The sequence below is a fragment of the Hemitrygon akajei genome, chromosome 32 (genome assembly GCF_048418815.1).
Source record: "Hemitrygon akajei chromosome 32, sHemAka1.3, whole genome shotgun sequence".
Lineage (NCBI taxonomy): Eukaryota > Metazoa > Chordata > Chondrichthyes > Myliobatiformes > Dasyatidae > Hemitrygon > Hemitrygon akajei.
In genome coordinates, this window is record NC_133155.1 from 21,863,500 (window position 1) to 21,883,686 (window position 20,187).

The 20,187-nt window shown below is 40.2% G+C and overlaps 1 protein-coding gene across 1 annotated transcript in view; it reads right to left on the minus strand.

Annotated features, from left to right (window-relative positions):
• Positions 1-7,701: 7,701 nt before the first annotated feature.
• Positions 7,702-20,187, minus strand: part of LOC140719596 (CUB and sushi domain-containing protein 2-like) — an 831,737-nt gene continuing 819,251 nt past the window's right edge. The window contains exon 5 of the mRNA XM_073034301.1: positions 7,702-7,952. Coding sequence (XP_072890402.1) covers positions 7,702-7,952 — 251 coding nt within the window. The remainder of the gene's footprint in view (positions 7,953-20,187) is intronic.

Sequence of the window (20,187 nt, forward strand, 5' to 3'; positions counted from 1 at the left end):
TGTTTCACCACATAGTCCTGTGTACCTTTTATGTTTATGTGGCTGCTAATGTCCTGTTGGTGTTACTAATATCATCATCCGGTGAGTCAGAATAGACGGCAAGCTACAAGCAGACCACAGGTAGAGGAAACTAGAATCATTGCACACACCAAGAGGGGCTTTCAGCCTCCTTATCATGCCAGCTGTGATGCCCATCTACATTAACTCTGTTTACTTGCATTAAACCCCTATCCCTCAACATCTGTCCTATCCAAATGCCTTTTGAACTCTGTAATTGTTGCGCCTCATCCGTGTACCATGTAATCAGAAGGGTTCAGCACTGTTTCCAAATACTTCCGATAAGCAGAGATCATTAGAAACCATAGAAAATTTAAAATGCTTCATAAATATTTTGGGCAGTATGGTACACAGTAAATATAAAGTGGTTAGCCCAACACATTAGAGTACAAGCGACCTGGGTGCCTGTAGGGAGTTTATACGTTCTCCCCATGACCACGTGGGTTTCCTCCAGGTGCTCTGGTTTCCTCCCACAGTCAAAAGGCGTACTAGTGGGCAGGTTAATTGGTCTGGTATGGATTGAAGGGCCTACTCCATGCTGTATCTCAATAAATAAATTAATTAAAAATTAGAATGTAAATTAATCAGCTACAAAGCTAACTTAAAGAAATACCCCAATTCCTGATCTTACACCCAATCAATCAACCCTGTTTCAATGATTGTGCATGTTTTGGATGTGCCAGCTTTGACTGGCATAGAGCTGAGAGCGGATGCAATGTGTCTCCAAAGACCTTTGGACACCCTCAGGCTCAGTGACAAGTCCAGACATGGAGTAGGAGGTCCAATGTGCAGTTTGTTCTTCTATAATACAGTGCACAGCAGCCAAAGTCAAGTATGCACTGATGTATGGATTGCAGCAGGTCAATGTCTCTCCATGGAACTGTTTGCTGGCCCTTACCATTACTTAGCCCAATTAGACAGTAGCTGCTTCAATTAATTCCTGCTAATTAGTTCATGTTAAATAAATAGACTAGCAACACAGAAATATTGACAATAACCTTTCTAACCTTCAAACACTCTCAACTGCAAATTATTGTAACAGTAGAAATTATAACCAAAGCAAATCTGCCACAATGTAAAATACTTCAAATTGTACATCTCGGCTAAATGACGATCTTGAAGTAATCATGAACCACAGATAAAGTTTGCATTCAAGTGCATACTTGTAAGATAATCCATGCATCAGTATTGATATACAGGATGCAATTTAGACATGGCATGGACTATGGAACTTTGGAACTATAATGTTGAATAGTCTAATCAAATTCTTCTAATTTCTTTCTGAAGGAGGCACTGTTCAGATAAGATTTGGATAACCGATTAAAAACTGCTTATTAGCATATGTGTGATGGAAAATCCAGTGCATTAAGAATTAGCAAATGCACCTTATAAGAGATGGAGAGGGTAGTTTGTTTCAAAAAGTTTTTCATCAAACAAGTGCTGCGCAAGTTTGGTGGAATGCCATTTTCGAAGATCCAAAAGAGAGAAGCATTAGTTAGGATTATCATTCAAAATTCAAGATTATTTGGTGTCACTTCCTGCACACAAGTGTAAGGAGAATAAAATAATTGTTACTCTGGATCCGATGCAATGTATAAAAAAACACAAAAGATAATGTACACAATAAGAATACTAAGAACACACATTAAATATAAGTATATAATATGGCTTATGTACATAGATTGATCTATGTCCATAAAGTGACGCAAGGTTGTACATAAGGTGACTGATGGGAAATAATAAAGTCGTGGTGGAGTTAGTGGGTGGAGGTGTTGATTAGTCTTGCTGCTTGGGGAAAGCAATTGTTTTTTTTGAGTCTGGTGGTCCTGGCAAATGTCAAGATCCAGCACAGTCTTTCAATCTGTGATCTCTTACTTAATTGGCAGTGACACGATACAAAGTGTGTGGAAAGTATTGGCTGGGTTTCAGATACAACACCTTCTACGTACTCTTGACAAATCTGTATCTTGGTTTTAACAATCATTTGAACACAGCATGTTTGAATAGGATGTTTGAAATGGGTGAGAATAAATATTGGCAAAATCGTCTGGCATTTCCCAATAAAGTCAACTAACAGGCTGAAGAAATGCACAGGAGACCAATTATTAAAAAACCTAACTCAAATAACATACTGAGGTAAAACAAAGCCTAAAATAGCCCAATATCCATAATCAGATAAGTTATTTCATGGAATACACACTTTACTAACTGGAAAAATGTAACATTGACATTTTTATCTTAAACTTATGTCATGTGTTGTTCTCTCTTTGTTACAAGCCACAATCACAAAGCTTGTTTTATGGAATTCAAAAAACATTTTATTCTAAGGTGATAGAATTTGAGTTGCGAATGATAGCTAAAACATTATTCAGTTTCATTTAAATACCTTCAACGGTGTGGAGTGAGGCAAAAGATGGACTTGTGGATGTTAATTAGACGATCAAAGAGATGGAATAATTGGCTGGGGGGGGGGGGGGAGGTGGCCAGCATTTGAAATGAACTGGAGTTAGAGCTACAACTCGGGATACAGGATCAGAGGATTATGACAGACAGGAGAGAGTTAGGTTTTAGTGGCTTTCATTGAGATGAAATCTGACAATGTCAATCAGCAGGTGGTGTTTTGGAGAGGCAATTGCAAACCTCAAGGACATCAGCATGAGGGAAAGGAGCAACCATACAGTGAACCAGCTGAAGTCAGACCATCTATTAAGTGATTTAGGACAGACCTCAACCCAGCAGTTTGGGCTCATCTCATTGAAAGGCCCTTACTGTTTGTAAGTTTTATGCATGCAGAATTTTTCTGGTGGCAAAGGACCTCAACCCCTCAAGCTAAAATTCTAGAACAGTGTTACCAGACACTGAGTTCTGCATTTCTCGTCTTAGTGTGTTAGTCAGGTTCAGTTCCCATTCATGGATAAAGCTCTGGCACAGTCAATCTGCTGGTCCTCACCTACAGTCAATATTCAGATTCTGTCTGACTCCAGAAGTTCTCTTCCCAACTCGACACGCAAAGTCTCCAACTCCCGGCCTTTGTGCATTTTTGTATTTTACTTTTTGACTTTATTTAAAGTAATGCTTTAGCATTATAAGACAGAGCTCCACAGGCCCTCCACTTTCTGTATTAGAATATAATGAGGCACACTGTGGACTCTGCTCTAAGTGCCAACCATGCCACTGGTAATCCCATAAAATGTTTCTGAAAAGATCTTCCCATTTGCAATAAATAATAATAAAATTCATCAAGTAGTAAGCAAAAATGTTGTTCCACGCTAGAGAATTTCCTGGACCTTGTGTTTTTAGTTAGTAGATACTCAACGCCAACTCCATAGCAAAGAAAGCCCAGCAGTGTCTCTACTTTCTGCGAAGGCTGAGGAAAGTCCATCTCCCACCCCCATCCTCATCACATCTTACAGGGGTTGCTGAGCAGCTGCATCACTGCCTGGTTTTGAAATTGCACCATCTCAGATTGCAAGACCCTGCAGCGGATAGTGAGGTCAGCTGAGAAGATCATTGGGGTCTCTCTTCCCGCTATTACGGACATTTACACTACACGCTGCATCTGCAAAGTAAACAGCATTATGAAGGACCCCATGCACCCCTTATACAAACTCTTCTCCTTCCTGCCATTTGGAAAAGGCACCAAAGCATTTGGGCTCTCACGACCAGACTATGTAACAGTTTCTTCCCCCAAGGTATCAGACTCCTCAATACCCAGAGACTGGACTGAAACCAACTTACTGCCCTTTACTGTACCTATTGTCTGTCTATTATTTATTGTAATGCCTTCACTGTTTTGTGCACTTTATGCAGTCCTGGGTAGGTCTGTAGTCTAGTGTTTTTTTTCTGTGTTGTTTTCACATAGTTCAGTGTAGTTTTTGTACTGTTTCATGTAGCACCATGGTCCTGAAAAATGTCTCGTTTTTACTGTGTACTGTACCAGCAGTTATGGTCAAACTGACAATAAAAAGTGACTTGACTTGATTTCATATAGCTGCTAAATCTGCATTAAAGAATACTTTCAAGATTATGAAGATTATAACCGAACAAAAAAACAAGCCAAATAGGCATACCTTCATTTTAGTAGGATCCCAAAGTGAAAGATAGATGTTGGAGCATCTTCTATGCCGTAACCTAGACACTGCCATTTCTTAACTGATGTACAATACTGTGCAAATCTCTTAGGCGCATATACAGCTAGGGTGCGTCAGACTTTTGCAGAGTACTGTCCTTGTCAAGGTGGAGTAGTGAGCGCATTTGTAAACCTGGTGGGAGCAAATGAGATGGAGAATGGTGAGGGTTGAGCGCTGTGGCAGGGGAATGGTATGGATAGCAGAGGAGGAGTGCAGGGGTGGCATGAGTGCAGGCACACCCGGCCCTGAGACACCAGGTAAGGTAGTTTGCTTCCAAACAATTGGTTTACTGATCGTACACAATGTCGCTCTGGTGCTTCCCGCTCCCTCTCTGTTCCCGTCCCCTTTTCCCAACCATAATTCCCCTTCTCCCTGGCACCTTCCCACTCTCCGTCTGCAAAAGAGGCCCATATCAGAATCAGGTTTATCATCACTCACATATGTCATGAGCTTTGCTTTTGTTTTTGCAGCAGCAATACAGCGCATTACGTAAAATTACTGCAATACTGTGCAAAAGTCTCAGGCACCCTAGCTATATATACATACATACATATATATATATGGGCCTAAGACTTTTGCACAGAATGATACATTCAATACAATATACCACAATTAAAATTCCTGATGGCGCAAAGCAGTTGAATAGTTACCTATTAGGTGCGATGTTTCATAGCACTGTAGAGAACAACTAAATACAAACAGAAAACTAGTTTCTCAGTTTTATCTTTTATCCCACATAGGCCTTTCACCATCCTTTCCACTATTACACCAACGTCTTTGCACATGCCTCACTGATAAGAACTATTTACTTAGACTAGAATCACAAATATACTGCAGATTTTACAATCATTGCAAAAAGTAAAGAAGAAATAACTCATGAACTGTAGATCCTTAAATAAATTGAGGATAAATTCAACTTGAGAGATTTAGGCATACATGAACATAACATTCCTCTCCAAGTCACACACTACTGCAGGGGTTCCCAACCTTTTCTATGCTGTAGATCAATAACATTAAGGGGTACACTATCTCCAGGTTGGGAAACCCCACACTACACTGATTTGGAAAAACAGTAGGTGTTTGGGTTATGTAAGATGCGATTAATGAAAATTCAGTTTAATGCAAGTTCTCCCAAGTTCTGTTCTTACGATATACTCATACCTCTTCAGCCGGAAATCATGCAGAGATAAATACAGTGGTTATGCAGAAGCCAAATCCTCCTCCAAAATGTCCTTCACCCAAGATCAAATGTTAAGAACCTTGAGCCAAGTGCCTCAAGGTTAACTTGCTGGTCAGTAGATCAGCTTACAATCAGCTCACACCACAAATGACAACCCCTCCACCATCACTCCATACAGAGTGTATTCAGACACACATTTGTCTCAGCTCATTTGTTAATAATAACTCCCATCACTTTTGCTAACCTATTCCTGTCAGTTCCTGAGGGCTAATTATGTTACACCACTGGCATTTAGGACAGCAATGAAAGATCTCCATATCAGGTAATGCTCAGTACTTCCTTCATGATATAGGTAGCATCCTCTCGGTTTCCACTACTGTCAGTCACACAAGTTCCGAATGCAGGCCCAGGAATACCATCAAACTCAGCTGTAGAAGGATTCTTCACTGATGTTTCCATGTCAATTTTGTTTTACCAGCCAGAGTTGTTAGCCCTGAGCTGACCTCCCGAACCTGGTGGACTGGTGGACGACTCTTATTCAGTCCTCTACCCTTTGACCTATTTGGCATGGATGACCCTAACAAGAGTCAAAGCATAAGCCCTGACTCCAGCCACCATAGCTCTCAAGGTCATTGAGGCACGCAAGCCTCCAAGCCCAAGGACAAGGTTGTGGTCCTCTTGGAGGCGAGGGATAATTAGGCTAAGGATTTCATATCATGATTGTTGTTGATTTCTGACTTACAGAAAATTCAGTATATAGACAGTTCTCAGAAACAGAACACTTACATTTCTGGGAACCCCTATATATCATTGCTACTTGGTCAATCCTAGTCTAAGGGCTTAAACCACCTCCCAAAAAGCGTAGTGCATACAAGATAGAATACAAGAGTTCAAGAAGGTGGCTCACTCCCAGATTCTCAAAGGCAGTTATGAAGCAACAATAAATACTTGTCCTGTCAGCAGTGCTAGATCCTGCAATTGTCTAAGCACTTCTGCATTTTATTTTTAATGTGCAAGAACCTCCCAAGAGCAAACATTGACATTATAAGTGAAATAAAACATAAAATACTGGAAAATTCCAAGTGGCCAAATACCATCAGGGGAGTGACAAAGAGAATTAACATTTCAGGTTGATGACCCACCATCACAACATAAAGGTCAGCAACCTGAAATCATCATTGTATTTCTCTTCATTAATGTGCAATGATGTGCGGAGAATCTCCATCAATTCTAGTTTCTTTTCAGAATTGCAGCAACTGTAGGTTTTTTATAAAGTCAAGTAATTGGTACCATATCTCTCTAATCAAGGGCAGTTTTTTCCACTATGACACCTGGACCTTATAGCAAATCTACTTCACACTTATCTGTGGACAATTATAAGAAAGTATGAGCCAAAAACTGGATCATGATTTCAGATGCATCTCCGTTAGCCATCTGTCAACATAGTCCATAATGTTCCATCCAAAGCATAGTATTTCTGACCAAATCTGACTTAGTAATCTTAGACATTACAATAATTTACTCAGTTTAAATATTTCCATCTATTAAGCCAAATTTATCTAAAATGTTAGTAGAAAAACATTAGCTTATATAGACATAAATGGAAAAAAAATATTATTTCTAATTCTGGGTGAATTCTTGTCAGGTAGTCAAACACATTCCAAAAACCTTGTTTAAAGGTTTTGTTTCCAGATGACAATTTTAAGCCAAGAAACATACTCTAAATTATGCTATTCTTTCAAATAAAGGGTATTTTTCCACACAATTACAAAATCCACACTCAGTAAGGCAACATTTGTATGTACATATAAAAACAAACCATAGAAATTCATTATAGCCATTGCTATGTCAATGACAATTTCTACTCCCAAGAGGAAGCAATTATTAGACCTTGTTTCCTTTAAAACATCCCAATATTACATTCAGATTCCAACTCCAGATTAATTAGGGAACAGCAACCCATCACCTTTACAAAGATTTTGTGCAATGAAGGCATTTTTATCCCCCATTTTCCCCTTCTTCGCATTTAATAAATTGCTGAATATTTTTAGCCATGCACAGCACCCTGTAATGACCGTGGTAAAAACGCAGCTGGAGGTTTCAGAAGAAATTACAAAGCTGTTGATCCTGGAATATGCACTCTGCTGTGACTTATTTTAAGAAAGTAAAATACTTGAGAAAAGGATTGATGGGTAAGGAATGCTCACAAGTAACCACCATGAACAGTATAATCACTTGGAAATAAAACCCCATCAAAATGGCAGTAGATTTGCATTGAGATTTCCATGTATCCTTATCATATACAGTACAATGGAAGCACAATTCCCACAACATTTAAGAAACAGTGCCAATAACAATGCTAAAATTGTGAACTTGCCATGTTGATGAATCTTCTGTCCCGCTGACCTCCAAGAAGTCATATTTATCTTCCAGCTGAAAATCCGTGAAGACCAGTGCAATGGTGTCACCAAGCTCTGCCAGAATAGTCCAAGTGCAGTCTGCATTATTGTCATATTCTGATGGAAAACCAGGGCTTGAGATAACCCCACTCTGCCCTCGCAAGGTCCCTCCACAACCATCATCAGCTGCAGAATAAACAGATATATTTTTTAAAAAATGAAAAATCTGTCTTGAAAATGTGACCAATATTTAAATTACTTTAACTTTCATATAAAACAATAGAGTAAAGAAAGCACTAATTTACTGATTACATCAACTGTGAGTCAGAAATGGTCAGCTATAAGTGTAAAATGGGCCCAAACAAATCTAGTGTTTTATTTGTACCATCGTTATTTTGTCTCAATTCCACAAAATACCTTGCAGACTTTGGAGTTGATTGCGTCTCACCGATGAGCAGTTTAATAACTGACAAATCAATAAATGAATGTTGTTTGTGACTTCAGAACACAAATTAACAGTTAGGAAAGGCAAACAAAGACTTAATGTTTAAACATTGATGAAATACCACTGTGAAATTTGTCCCAATGTTCTAAGTAATAAAACAAGGTCTATTTTTGCCATCCAGCATTTTTTCAACTTCATTGTTCCAGAATACGTCAGTCCTTGCTTAATTAAAGCTTAATTGACTCAAGCACTTTACCCTTAAATTATACCACTTAAAGGTCTAATCATATTCACGGTACATTCTTTGACAGACTTCTCCACAACAATTTCCATCCCAATGCTCTCTCTAAAAATCTGTTCACACCCTGTAAGCCAACCTTCCTTACATCTTTGATTACACTTCTGCACTCAAAGCTTACTTCCAATGAAACTTTCTGATGCTAGTCCTGCTGAATGGCGCAAAAATTGAACAAAACTCTTGGAGCCAGCCTATTTGACTGTGATACCTGAACTTTCAACAACAGTAGATTTCCTCTACTCTTCCTTCTAACAGGAGAATAAGACAGACTAGTTTTCAATTATCCCGGCCTACACAAAAGATAGTCACTTATCAGTCCACCCTAGCAGAGCTCTTCTGAGCAACCTCCTACCAGGAGTAAATCACTGTGGCATTCTCTCGGCACAATGGTCTTCTTTCACCATGCACGTTCATCCAACACAAACTCCACTTCCTGACAGTGAATGTGGGTGCACATTCTATTGCCTACATCTGGCTTTGTCATTCTCTGCACAGCATCTTTTTAATAGGTTGCAGCTGTAATCTTGGGTATTGTGTGTGTCCCTTTAAGGACTGGCTCCTGAAGCTGCAGTACACAACTAATTGACAACAGTGGTGTGACAACGCTAGAAGAAATTTGAAGTCCGAATCCATAGGACTCAAAGCTGCAGCGCAGGTTGACTGTGTGGTTAAGAAGGCATACGGTGTATTGGCCTTCATCAACCGTGGGATTGAGTTTAGGAGCTGAGAGGTAATGTTGCAGCTATATAGGACCCTGTTCAGACCCCACTTGGAGTACTGTGCTCAGTTCTGGTCACTTCACTATAGGAAGAATGTGAAAACTATAGAAAGGGTGCAGAGGATATCGACAAGGATGTTGCCTGGATTGGGGAGCATGCCTTATAGAATAGGTTGAGTGAACTTGGCCTTTTCTCCTTGGAGCAACGGAGGATGAGAGGTGACCTGATAGAGGTGTATAAGATGATGAGAAGCATTGATCATGTGGATAGTCAGAGGCTTTTTCCTAAGGCTGAAATAGCTAATATGAGAGGGCACAGTTTTAAGGTGCTTGGAAAAAGGTACAGAGTGTGTGGAATGGGCTGCTGGCAAGGGTGGTAGAGGCGACTACAATAGGGTCTTTTAAAAGATGCCTGGACAGGTACATGGAGCTTAGAAAAATAGAGGGCTATGGGTAACCCTGGGTAATCTCTAATGTATGTACATGTTCAGCATAGTATTGTGCCTGAAGGGCCTGTATTGTACTGTAGGTTTTCTATCTTTCACTATGTTTCCAAATGTACTCAATGGGTGGAGAGCTCTTTGTGTTAAACAGAGGTGTGTCCACAACTTTTTATAGCCTTTCCCATTCCTGGGCATTGGTATTTCCATTCCAGGCCGTGATGCAAGTTAGGATACTCCCCACTGTGCATCTATAGAAACTTGTCTAAGTTTTTGATGACATGCAGAACCTATGCAAACTTCTACGAAAATAGAAGGGCTATCACACCTACTTTGTGACAATGCTTATGTGCTGGTCCCAGGACACATCCTCTGTTAAGTTAATAACAAGCAGTTTAAAGCTACTGACCCTCTCCACCCCCATTCCCCTTATTAGGACAAACTCATAGACCTCCAGCATCTTCCTCCTGTGGTAAATAATCCATTCTTTGGTTTTACTGAGGTTGAGTGAGCGATTGCTGTTAAAGCACCACTTGGGCAGATTTTTCAATCTCCTTCCTATATGTTAATCTGTCACCACTTTTGATTTGGACAACAGTGGTGTTATCACCAAACTTAAATATGAGATTGGAGCCACACAATCATAAGTATAAAATGAGTAGACCAATCACAAACAAGAGAAAATCTTCAGATGCTGGAAATCCAAGTAATACACATAAGAGCAAACACGAGGAAATCTGCAGATGCTGGAAATGTAAACAACACACACAAAATGCCGGTGGAATGCAACAGGCCAGGCAGCATCTACAAGGAGAAGCACTGTCGATGTTTCGGGCCGAGACCCTTCGTCGACAGTGCTTCCCCTTATAGATGCTGCCTGGCCTGCTGCGTTCCACCAGCATTTTGTGTGTGTTGTTTAATACACTCAAGATGATGGAGGAACTCAGCAGGCTAGGCATCATCTATGAAAAAAAGGTACGGTCTCAGCCCGAAATGTCAACGGTACTTTTTTCCATAGATGCTGCCTGGCCTGCTGAGCTCCTCCAGCATTTTGTGTGTGTTACTATAAAATGAGTAGAGCAGGGTGCTAAGCACACACCCTTGTGTTGACGGTGTGTGCAGTGGTAAGGAGACGTTATTGCAAATCCACACTAACTGGGGTCTGCTAGGAGCCACTCAAGGAGGTACCATGGCCCAGGTCTTAGACCTTAGTGATGAGTTTCATGTTGTGCTGCTGTCAATGAAAAGCATTCTGATGATATGCACCTTTATTGTCCAGGTGTTCCAGAGTTGAGACAAGAATCAAAAAGATAGTATTGGTTGTTGACCTGTTGTGATGGAAGGCAACTTGGAGTGAAACAAGTCACTATTCAGGCAAGAGCAGCTATGCTTCATGACTAACGTATCAAAGCATTAATGGATGATAGTCATTCAGGCAGTTATCACATGCTTCCTAGGCACCAGTGTGGCTGATGCCTGCTTGAAGGAGGGAGGTACCTCAGAATGACAGTTGATTAGCACAGATAATCCATACTTTTTCAGGTACGCCATCTGGGCAGATGCTTTCTGTAGACTCACCTTCCTAAAGGATGCTCTCATGTCAGCTTTAAAGAAGGTCCTCCAGGTTCTGTTAGTCAAAGTGAGTATAGAAATTATTGAGTTCATTTAGGAGCGAAACCTACTTACCAGAAGTTCCAGTAAGATAGTGGCACGTTCAGATGCAGTGGCCAACCAATCGTGTTTTTTTTAAACATCTTTTGAACGATCACAAGACAAGTCTGGACATCAAAAACTTCAAGTGCTGCTGATCTAACCCATCAGCGAACTTCTCATTTGCCGAGGAACTAGACTTAGCGTGGACCATGTTACTGCCTGTTGCAGGAAAGCATTGGACTCAGTGCACAAAACCGCCGTGCAGTCTAACGACTAGTGATTTTCTTGGATGTTTCTCTTGCAATTGCAAGACCCAGTCGAACATTGGTAATGTAAAACGCTGCAAGTCCATTCCCCTTCTTTACTGGTAAGACTGGTAGTGGGGAGCTGCTTGGCTTCAGGTGTAGCAAGAAATAGGCCTCAAGATGTGGACTTGCCTGTTGCAGCATTCCAGGCCAGGAGACGCTGGAGACGGTAAAGAAAGGCGTCCACACCAGGTTGGCGGTTGGCCCCGCCCATCAGTGCTGCCCTCCAGTGTTCAATTGGTGGAATGACAAGCTGGACTGCAAGCATGTGTGTGTACATTCTTCTGCGGACTGCTGAGAACTGCTTGTTCTTTCCGATAACACACATGCAACATCAACTTACAGGACATGTCACTCAGGGACTTGGGTTATGCATATTCTTTTCATGTGACTGTATATTTACTTGCTATTTTTTATATGCTATATGTGCCTTGTGCTGTGTATGAATGTTGGTATGGTTTTCTGCACCCTTGGCCCCAGAGGAATGCTGTTTAATTTGGCTGTATTCATGGGTATTCATGTATGGTTTAATGATGATTAAACTTGAAATTTATTTTATGTTGCTTGGTTTTGCTTTGTGGAAGGTGATGGCATTCAAGCCTTGCCAGAGTTGTCGAGCATCCCACTGTGATTCAAGTTTATTATGGAATTGCCACGTTGCACTTCTATAATTATACAAGAAGAAGACAATTAGAACAAAAATCAAAGTCCTTTTGTGGAAACTGATCAGAGTGTTACTACACTGCAGTGGGGATTAGATTTGTTCAGATCAACCATCAGGCTCTAAAACAAAAGGGGACAACTACACTCATTCTGGTTCTGGTGTTCCCACAACAGATGGTTCCACTTTAAGGACTCTTTATCTTGTTATTTCATGCTCCCATCATTTATTGCTATTTACTTACATTTGCATTTGCGCAGTTTGCTGTTCGTTGATCCTGTTTTCAGTCACTGTTCTATAGATTTGCTAAGTATGCCTGCAGGAAATAGAATCTCAGGGTTGTATATGGTTACATGTATGTACTTTGATAATAAGTTTTACTTTGAAATTTGAACCTTGAAGAACTGAATGGTTGAAGGGAAGTAACTTCTTGAGCCTTATGGTGTGGACTTCAAGCTTCTGAACTTCCTGCCTGATGCCATCTTCTTGCAGCTACATAACACTAATCACCACCACAGTGCAGTAACACTCTTAATTCAAGACCTTGGCATTCCATTTGTGAGCTGAAACCTTTTGAAATGCGTTTACATCAATCATACTGGCAAAGCTCGCTGTGATTTGTATCAATTCTTTAGTTACATAAGCTTTCTTTCTTATTTTGTTTTACAAAATAACTTATTCATTTGATGGAGTAGCAGTAGGAAATGCAGTGGAAATGGGGAGCACACATACTACCTACAGTGGGGAGATGTGGGCCAATGATGTATTGGGCTGAGTCCTCTTCTGTATGCAGCTTTTTATGTCCCTGTGCATTCAAATCACTGTGCCAGATAACCTGGCAGGTTACTTTCAACAGTACCCCAATAGACATCTGTTTCAGTGTCCTAAAACAGAGAAAATGTCATGTTTTCTCAGAGACCCCTGCAGAAAAGTGTTTTAAATATAGGATATAATTATCAAATCAGCACCTTAGAAGGCTTTAGTGCACTGTGTTTCATTGTTTTAACAATCCTAGGGCAAAGCAGAACAATTCTTGACCTCAAGCAGAATTCTGGTAGTTTCAATGGTTTGTTGCTAATATTTCCAGTCAAGATTGTTTGCAAGTCAGCCTGCTTATGCTAATAGAGTTACACCTCTCCCAACATTAATCTGCATTGACTGAAGCAACCTTGCCACTATTCTTATCAGTTTTGTTTTATTAATTACACTGACATATACCATGCATGTAAACAAAATATCTGCACTATGAGGCTACACATCACTGTCAAGTATATTGTTAGTAAGAAAGAAAAAAAATGAGCACAATATAGGGAGGAGAAGTTCAGGACAATAATGTACATTGTTGTAGCTTTGGATGAAAAAAACATTTTTTGTCCTTCATTAAAAAAATTTTTTTTTTTACGAAGTTTGCAGTAACTATCAATATTTAGGAGGCCCTACAGGAACTGATCAAACCAATCAGATTGAGGAAAATGGAATCTAAAAGTAACAGAACTGATTCAAATTAAAGATTGAAAAGTATGACCCCCATTTCCACTGCAATTCCTAATACTACTCCATCAAATGAATACATTATTTCTTAAAGCGAAATCAGAACGAAAGCTTATGTAACTAAAGAATTTACACAAATGACAGTGAGCTTTACCAGTATGATTGTCGTAAATGCATTTCAAGAGGTTTCAGCTCACAAATAGAATGTCAAGATCTTGAATTGAGAGGACTGAAATTTGCAAAGTAGTCCTTATGCCTTGGAGACTATTTTGCTTCTTTATTCTTCATTCTTTTATCAAAAGTTAAAACCACAGAAAACTTCAAAGTGACAGAAATTTTGCACTGTCAGAAAATGCACCTAATCAAGAAATAAATATGCACTAGCATGGTCTTTATACATCCCAAAACTTACTCAAAAATATATTTCCAGTTTCTACTTTTCCCATGGGTTGTCAGTAATTGCCAAGTTCACTTTTGCCCCAAACTGTATTTATATGTTTCAGAATTCACTTGCAATAAAAATGATAGATTTTTGGTCAAATGTGCACCTAAGAATTCAAATAAACGTACATATCCATCAGAGTTTCAGCAAAACCCCTGATTTAAATGCATCATTATGCTCAAATCAAAGCTATTTGTATTATGCTGGTCAAATAATACTGGCACTAGTTTTGCTGATGCAGCTTTTTTTTTGCAATTGGGAAACAATATTGTACCCAACTTAGAATGAGAGGAAGAAATAGAATGAGATAGTAAAATGAATCTGAGTTTTAAAAAAATCTTATCTCAGAAAATAATGCAATCTGAGCATCGGGTATTGGATTTTTAAGTGATTCCGTTCCGCCAAGTAAAGCAAACTCTCTAGCCTTAAATCTTACCTGTCATCAGATGACACAGTAAAATTACAAAATGTGCCCCTACCTCCCATTCTGTTCTGAAATTACTTACTCAACTTGATTTTCTGATTAAAATCAATACACACCGAAGCAGTTCTCTCTAGTCATATTTTGCAATATGGATTTTTCCACTATGATTTGCAAGGTTAGCAAGCAAACAGTGCACTGGAGTCCCACGTGGTCAATTCACATGACCCAGGTATATTCTTCTATGTTGACACCTGTTTCATTAAATGTAATTAAAATAGGATTTGAGACCATAATTTGAATTGAGTGCTAACAGTTTTCAAAAATGCAGAAAAGATTGAAAAGTCCTAGATGAACTCATTCCCCTGAAGCAGAAGGACATAAAGAACATAATTCAGGCACAAGTGTGACTTTGTTAGTTTATAAAGCTCAAGAAGCCTTTTCAAATATGATCAAAGGTTAGTGCGGATTTTCCCAGTTCCAAAACCATGAAGTGAGGCGACACTTAACCTGTGGGTCGGCTGGTGTGTATTCTGCAACCGGTGCTCCCGGTGTGACCTTTTATATATTGGTGAGACCCGACACAGACTGGGAGATCGTTTCGCTGAACACCTACGCTCGGTCCGCCAGAGAAAGCCAGATCTCCCAGTGGCCACACATTTTAATTCCACGTCCCATTCCCATTCTGATATGTCTATCCATGGCCTCCCCACTATCAAGATGAAGCCACACTCAGGTTGGAGGAACAACACCTTATATACCGGCTGGGTAGCCTCCAACCTGATAGCATGAACATTGACTTCTCTAACTTCTGTTAATGCCCTTCCTCCCCTCCTTACCCTGTCCCTGATATATTTAGCTTTTTCCCCCCTCCTTCTGTTTTTTTTCTCTCTTTCTGCCCATCACTCTGCCTGTTCTCCATCTCCCTCTGGTGCTCCCCTCCCCCTTTCTTTCTCCCTAGGCCTCTCGTCCCATGATCCTTTCCCTTCTCTAGCTCTGTATCCCTTTTGCCAATCACCTTTCCGGCTCTCAGCTTCACCCCACCCCCTCTGGTCTTCTCCTATCATTTCGCATTTCCCCCTCCCCCTCCTACTTTCAAATCTCTTACTATCTTTCCTTTCAGTTAGTCCTGACGAAGGGTCTCGGCACAAAACATCGACAGTGCTTCTCCCTATAGATGCTGCCTGGCCTGCTGCGTTCCACCAGCATTTTGTGTGCAATGCTGAAATAGCTCAGGTCGTCAAGCAAAACATTTGGAAAGAAAATCAGTTAGTATTTCAGTTTTTCTTAGATTCACAAAGGTTAACTACTTCTTCTGCCACAGATGCTGCCTGAGTTGCTAAGTTTTCCAGTATACTTGCTGATGATACAAAGATTGGAGGTGTAGTGGACAGTGAGGAAGGTTTTCAAAGCTTGCAGAGGGATCTGGACCAGCTGGAAAAATGGGCTGAAAAATGGCAGATGGAGTTTAATACAGACAATGTGAGGTATTGCACTTTGGAAGGAAAAACCAAGGCAGAACATACAAGGTAAATGGTAGGGCACTGAGGAGTGCAGTAGAACAGAGGGATCTAGGAATACAGTTACAAAATTCCCTAAAAGTGGCGTCACAGATAGATAGGGTAGTAAAGAGAGATTCTGGTACATTGGCCTTTATTAATCAAAGTATTGAGCATAAGAGTTGGAATGTTATGGTGAGGTTGTATAAGGCATTGGTGAGGCCAAATTTGGAGTATTGTGTGCAGTTTTGGTCACTGAATTACAGGAAGGTTATTAACAAGGTTGAAAGAGTGCAGAGAAGCTTTACATGGATGTTGCTGGGGCTTGAGAAACTGAGTTACAGAGAAAGGTTGAATAGGTTAGGACTTTATTCCCTGCAGCATAGAAGAATGAGGGGAGACTTGATAGAGGTATATAAAATTATGATGGGTATAGATAGCGTGAATGCAAGCAGGCTTTTTCCACTGAGGCTAGGGGAAAAAAAAAACAGAGAACTTGGGTTAAGGGTGAAGGGGAAAAAGTTGAGAGGGAACATGGGGGGGTGGTTTTCTTCACACAGAGAGTGGTGGGAGTGTGGAATGAGCTGCCAGATGAAGTGGTAAATGCGGGCTCACTTTTAACATTTAAGAAAAACTTGGACAGGTACATGGATGAGAGGTGTATGGAGGGATATCGGCTGGGTGCAGGTCAGTGGGACTAGGCAGAAAAATGGTTCGGCACAGCCAAGAAGGGCCAAAAGGCCTGTTTCTGTGCTGTAATTCTCAATGGTTCTATGGTTCTATATTTTGTTGTTGTTTCAGACTTCTAGCACCTGCTTAAATTTCTCCAGTTCTACCACTTTCTTGTCTGTAGAGCTGCACAGGAGCACGCAATGATTTAATCACCAGTCATGGTGGAAGAGTGGGGGTTGGTGTCAGGAGAAGATATTCAGACCAGTCCGAGTTCACAAGAGTCGAACCCGACCAGACCATCATGTGCTCACTTTCAGGGTGGCCCCGTGTGTTTTCTTTCTCTGCAGTGTCGTTGCGGGTTTACACACAAGAATTAGCAGAAGAGAACACTTCTTTTGTTGCTGGTTTCATAACAGTGGATGTTTGGTTGGGAGGTGCTCCACTGTGTCTTCAGATTTCTGCAATGCATGGTTTCGATCAGGGGTGTCAAACTCATTTTAGGTCACGGGCCGGATTGAGCAAAATGCAGCTTCATGCAGGCCGGATCAGTCGGATGCGTGCGAACGCGGCTTTCATTGCCTCCGTTTTTTCAGCCTGCTCTCATGTGTCTCAGTCTCTGCTATAACTACAAAGTGTTTCACTTTACAAATTCCATTTCTTATGAAGAAGACTGCCGAATAAACACTAAAAACCCTGAAAACCTGGTACCTGAATAAACTCGGCATTAGCCATATCATACGCCATAGGCGCTTCGATTACTGGGGCCAGCTTTAATAGTAATTAGATATTATCTCGCGGGCCAAAGATAATTCCACCGTGGGCCGGATTTGGCCTGCGGGCCTTGAGTTTAACATATATGGTTTAGATCAAACTCGAGAAAAGTATCTGAATTTAGTCAGGAGGCAATTCACTCTGAAATAGTGCCAATAATGAAACAAAACAAAGCAGAATGTGACAGTTTTTGCCATATAAAATCATGAACTTTTACAAGCAGCCAAAATTTGCACAACTAACCTTACACTTGTACATGCAGTCAAATGACTCTGCAATGCAAGTTCTCAGAATTTTTTATTTTGCTTATCTTGTTATTTGCAGTTTGTCTGACTTCGTACATTGTTTTGTTGTCAACCTTTGTATGTCATTTTCTATTGAATCTATTGTATTTCTCTGTTCTACTGCAATTGTTTGCAAGGAAATAAATCTTAAGGTTTTATATGGTGACATATTCGTACTTTGATATAGATTTACTTTGAACTTTGAATGCATCTAACATTCTCCCTCACAACACCCACCAATCACCAGGCCATTTTAATAATCATATACCGTGTATTCTGGATAATTGGGACACATGGAGATCAATATATTTTGGCCCAATTAAGCAGCTGCCCCGGTTAGCTGGAGTTTCATGGAACTGTTGTTTAACTGAGTAAGAAATTATGCTTTTAAATGAAATACAGAACAAATTGGAACACTACCAATTGTACTCCAGTATTATGAGAAATCGAATTAGTTCCTAATAATTACCGAAGGAGGAAGTCATCCTAGTTATGCTGACATGTTCTTTTGATTGACTGTAAATGAAGAAAATCATTGCAGACACCTAGTGTAGATAATGGACTACCTTCATACAACGCTTTTGATGATTGCATTCTCCAAATCCTCATTTACATTGTAACATTCGAGATGACTGCCAACACCTTCAAATTTGTTGTAGCTATTAACTTGGTGAAGTAGTAAAATTCTTTCATTTTTTCCACTCCGGGCTATTTCTGGCATATCCAAGCCTGAGTGCTTGAAACCGCAGTGAGCAAAACAGTTCTGAATTGACTTACTGCTTATTTCTCATCAACTATCAGTGACAAAAATCATACAAACGTTTGTAGTTTTTTGAACACATCTCATGCAACTGATGCTATTTAAAAATTGTTCACTCTAAGCACAGTGTCATGTCTGACAGCCACACAAATACATGCGGACTGATGCTAGTTAGAAACTGTCCCAATTAAGTGGCATAATGTCCCAAATAAACAAAGGGAATCCCATTTATTTTCCGGATTTGCTTTCGTTCTTTAAGAGTTGTCTCACTTAAGTGGCTTCCCCAATTAACTGATAACCAAATTAACCAGAAACCACTGTATTCCAAAACAGGCACAGGTACTCACGTACACCCTCTCCCAATTTACGCAAGTGCCAAGGACTGGAAACGGAGCGGTGGAGTAACCCTACCATGCTTAGAAGTTTTGCTGCATTGAAGAAAGAGTGCATGTGTTCATGGCCTTGGCCACCGCAGGTCCCAAGAACGATAGAGAATTACAGGTAACTGGGATGACTATATGTACATATTTGAACCTTCCCTTCACATCCTGCATGCATTTCATATCAGAACTATCTCTGCAATGTGATCTGGTGAGGTTGGAATATGACTCTCAAATGTAACCCATCTCTTAACCATGAACCTATAGACATACATTTTTTAAATTACAAACTCTTAAGGAATACCCACAAATGGTGAAACTCTCCTAATGTGTAACACCATGTCATATCCAATAGCTCAGATCGAACCCCAATGATACAACCCCTTCCTGCTTCACACTCCCACTCTCTGTGGCTTCACCCTCCAAGATGACATGGTACGCCAGAAATCTTTTAATCTTTTCCTCACAGGCAGAAAAGTGTGTCCCCTGCTCACTCTTTACACTGTACAATGTCAGTTACAACAGCTCAATCCTAATTCAGCTCTTCTCTCCAAGGTAAGCCTTGTGTGGGAATGTAACCATCCATGACCTCCTCCTCTGAATGTATTGTACACCTCTAACACCTACCAGCTCCAAGTTCTAACACTAAAATATTAAATATTAAAACAAGGGACATTAAAATATTGGAAATAATTGAAATACCTACTGAATTGAGTTTACATTAAATGCTGGAAACATGTTAGAGATTTCACTCAAAATTAAATTTCCACTCTCACCAAATTCTTAATTTCATGCTTCTTTAAAGAAACATCACATGATTTTTAAGACCTCCACATTCTGGCAGCAACTGTTTACTTCAAACACCTTTTTGTTCAGGCCCTGATTCACTTCTTAACCACTGACAAAGTTACTATTTAACTGTGACACATGAGCAAGCTGAGGTCAGTGGCTGAATTTAAATAACAAGGGTTCTGCATTTATATTTGCAGCTCTGCACAAGGTCAAGTAGATGGCAACAAAGTGGGAAAGCTAGGGATTCTGCTGGGCTTTTCCTGACAACTTCCTGAATTTTGGTACAAGATGCACGACCACAAGAATGCAGCCATCAGCAAGGACCACCACCATCTAAGTTATACTCTCTTCTCAATGCTATCGTCAGGAAGGAGGTGCAGGAGCCTTTG